This window comes from Echinops telfairi, unplaced genomic scaffold (genome assembly GCF_000313985.2).
Source record: "Echinops telfairi isolate 266 unplaced genomic scaffold, ASM31398v2 ScPeMD7_1;HRSCAF=3_0, whole genome shotgun sequence".
Lineage (NCBI taxonomy): Eukaryota > Metazoa > Chordata > Mammalia > Afrosoricida > Tenrecidae > Echinops > Echinops telfairi.
In genome coordinates this window covers 41,721,355-41,723,522 of record NW_022103896.1, presented here as the reverse complement: position 1 = coordinate 41,723,522, position 2,168 = coordinate 41,721,355, and the positions used below count along the sequence as shown (strand labels likewise).

The window sequence follows — 2,168 nt, the reverse complement described above, 5'->3', positions numbered from 1 at the left end:
GCAATCGCAGCCTGTACAGGAGGAGCTGGCAAGGTTGAAGCAGGGAGGGTGTCAGTGGTTTCCCGCAATGCCACAGCTTTTGTCAAAATCCTACACTAAGAATTCTTCCCCTCTTCTCCCCAGGCGCCAGTCTGCTTGATGACCTCTATAAATATTTCTCCTTTCATCACACCCACGGAGACACCATGACTGTCATGGATCCAAAGCAGATGAACGTGGCGGCAGCTCTTTGGGCCGTGGTCTCTTACACCGTTGCAGACATGGAAGAAATGCTGCCCAGGTCGTAGCAAGAGCAAGAACAAGGGCATGTTCTTTCTTTCCTGCCAGCAGTCTCAGGTCTCCAGCTTCAGGGAGCCGTCTATACCTAACAATTTAATTTGATTTCTCTTCAGAGCATGATCCTTTTTTCAGGCTTTCTGTGATTATCCTTCTTGATATTTTTTGGGTTGTCTGTTTCTAGAATAAGAAATGATTCTCCCCACCATTTAGACTCATCAGATCATAGGCAACACAGTGGGGGCAATTCTTTTCACTGCCTGTCTTTTTAAAAATTTTGTTATTGTTTAAAAAAAAACCTTTCTACTTTGAAAGTGAGCATTAAATAAATCTTGAGAAGGCCTCTGACTTTTATCTTATTTATTAAATCAAAAACAATTGCATTAATGTTTCTGTTTAATGTTATAGGTGGATAAAGTAATGGATTTGCCCAATTGTAGTATGATCTTAATGGAATGCATGTAGGCATTTGGCTTTCTACTTTGTACATGTTTACAAATTGTTTATCTTAACAGAAAATAATCTTTTTTCATTAATTGGGGAAAGTCAAGTGTGTACAGTCTAATTGCTATGATAAAGATGAATACTCATAACTGTCTTTATATAACTGATGTAGCTGTTTTGCATTTAGATAGTTCACACAACATCATGAGTTTGGGGCTTATTTCACATTTTACTGATAGCAAGATTGAGTAGAGAGCAAAAAATCATGATCCTTATTCAAGAAGATGACCATAAGTAGAGAATTCTAGGGACAGATCCGCTAAGAAGTGGTATTTTCCTATGGAAATCTTAGATTGTGTGGGTTCATTATGATTCAAGAGGAACTGGAATCTTAACTAAGTGCCAAGGTCATAACAAGGATAGCAAAGGCAAGTGTTGAGGTGAGATGCAGATAGAAGAATCAACCAGCAGTCAAGAGTGCCTGAGAAAAGAACAGAAAAGGGCACACCCCTTGAATCACGGAAAGCAATTCCGCACAAAGAAGGTGAGCAGTAAAGCAATGCCTTCGAGGTGGTGCCACTCTGCCACAGAGGGGAGACCGGATTCCGCCGAGTGGCTGGTGAGAAGGCTTCATCACAGATATCTAAGAAATTAGAGTAAAGGGGAAACTACCAAACAGCATCAAATGCAAATACTAAAAATAAACTAAAACTACAACGATGATTAGTTTTTGTTGGGCTCATCAGCAGACTGGACGAGGTTGAAGAAATCAGTGCAATTGAAGATAGGCCCAAAGAAATCTTTCCAATTGAAGCATCTTAAGAACAGCAGAATAAAACAAAGCAGCAAAAAGCAACTCACAAAGAAACAGAATAGAACAGCCAAGCGTGGTGAGTCACTATCAAACGTAGTTGGGTTCATAGAAGACAAATGATCAATTTTATTAATGGTAACTATTAAAATGATTGACGAGGCTTTTATTTCTGGCAAGATAGCGCATTAGTACTCTGACCTGACTCTCCCAGTAAAATCATTTCAAAAACTACAAATTCCGTATAACACTTCAGAAATGGTCTCCTACACCTATTAATGAACTCGTTAGAAAGTAGAGAGTAGTAGTCCTAAAAAGGTGAGCAAAGTATATGAATCAAGAGCGATTGTCAGAACACCAAGGCAGTTTTCTCTTCAAGGAGATCTGAATTGGATTAACTTAAATTCAATATACTGCACTTTTTCACAACACGAGTTCTACATTTGTTTGCCAACTGCACTCTCCCCATGTGAGGTATTTTCATAATGATACTATGATATTTTTGTAAAAATAAACCGAATGACACATAGTATTTAGTAAAAATATGGGTCACAGCATTGTTTGGCTCAAAGGACTAGACAAAGTCCTTTCTGCCAAAGTTTGGGATACTAGAGACGCCAATAGAGGCTGTACCTTC

At 38.9% G+C, this 2,168-nt stretch overlaps 1 protein-coding gene across 1 annotated transcript in view; it reads left to right on the top strand.

Annotated features, from left to right (window-relative positions):
* Positions 1 to 619, top strand: part of CPQ (carboxypeptidase Q) — a 428,656-nt gene extending 428,037 nt beyond the window's left edge. The window contains exon 7 of the mRNA XM_004697707.2: positions 124 to 619. Coding sequence (XP_004697764.1) covers positions 124 to 287 — 164 coding nt within the window. The 3' untranslated portion in view covers positions 288 to 619. The remainder of the gene's footprint in view (positions 1 to 123) is intronic.
* Positions 620 to 2,168: the final 1,549 nt, after the last annotated feature.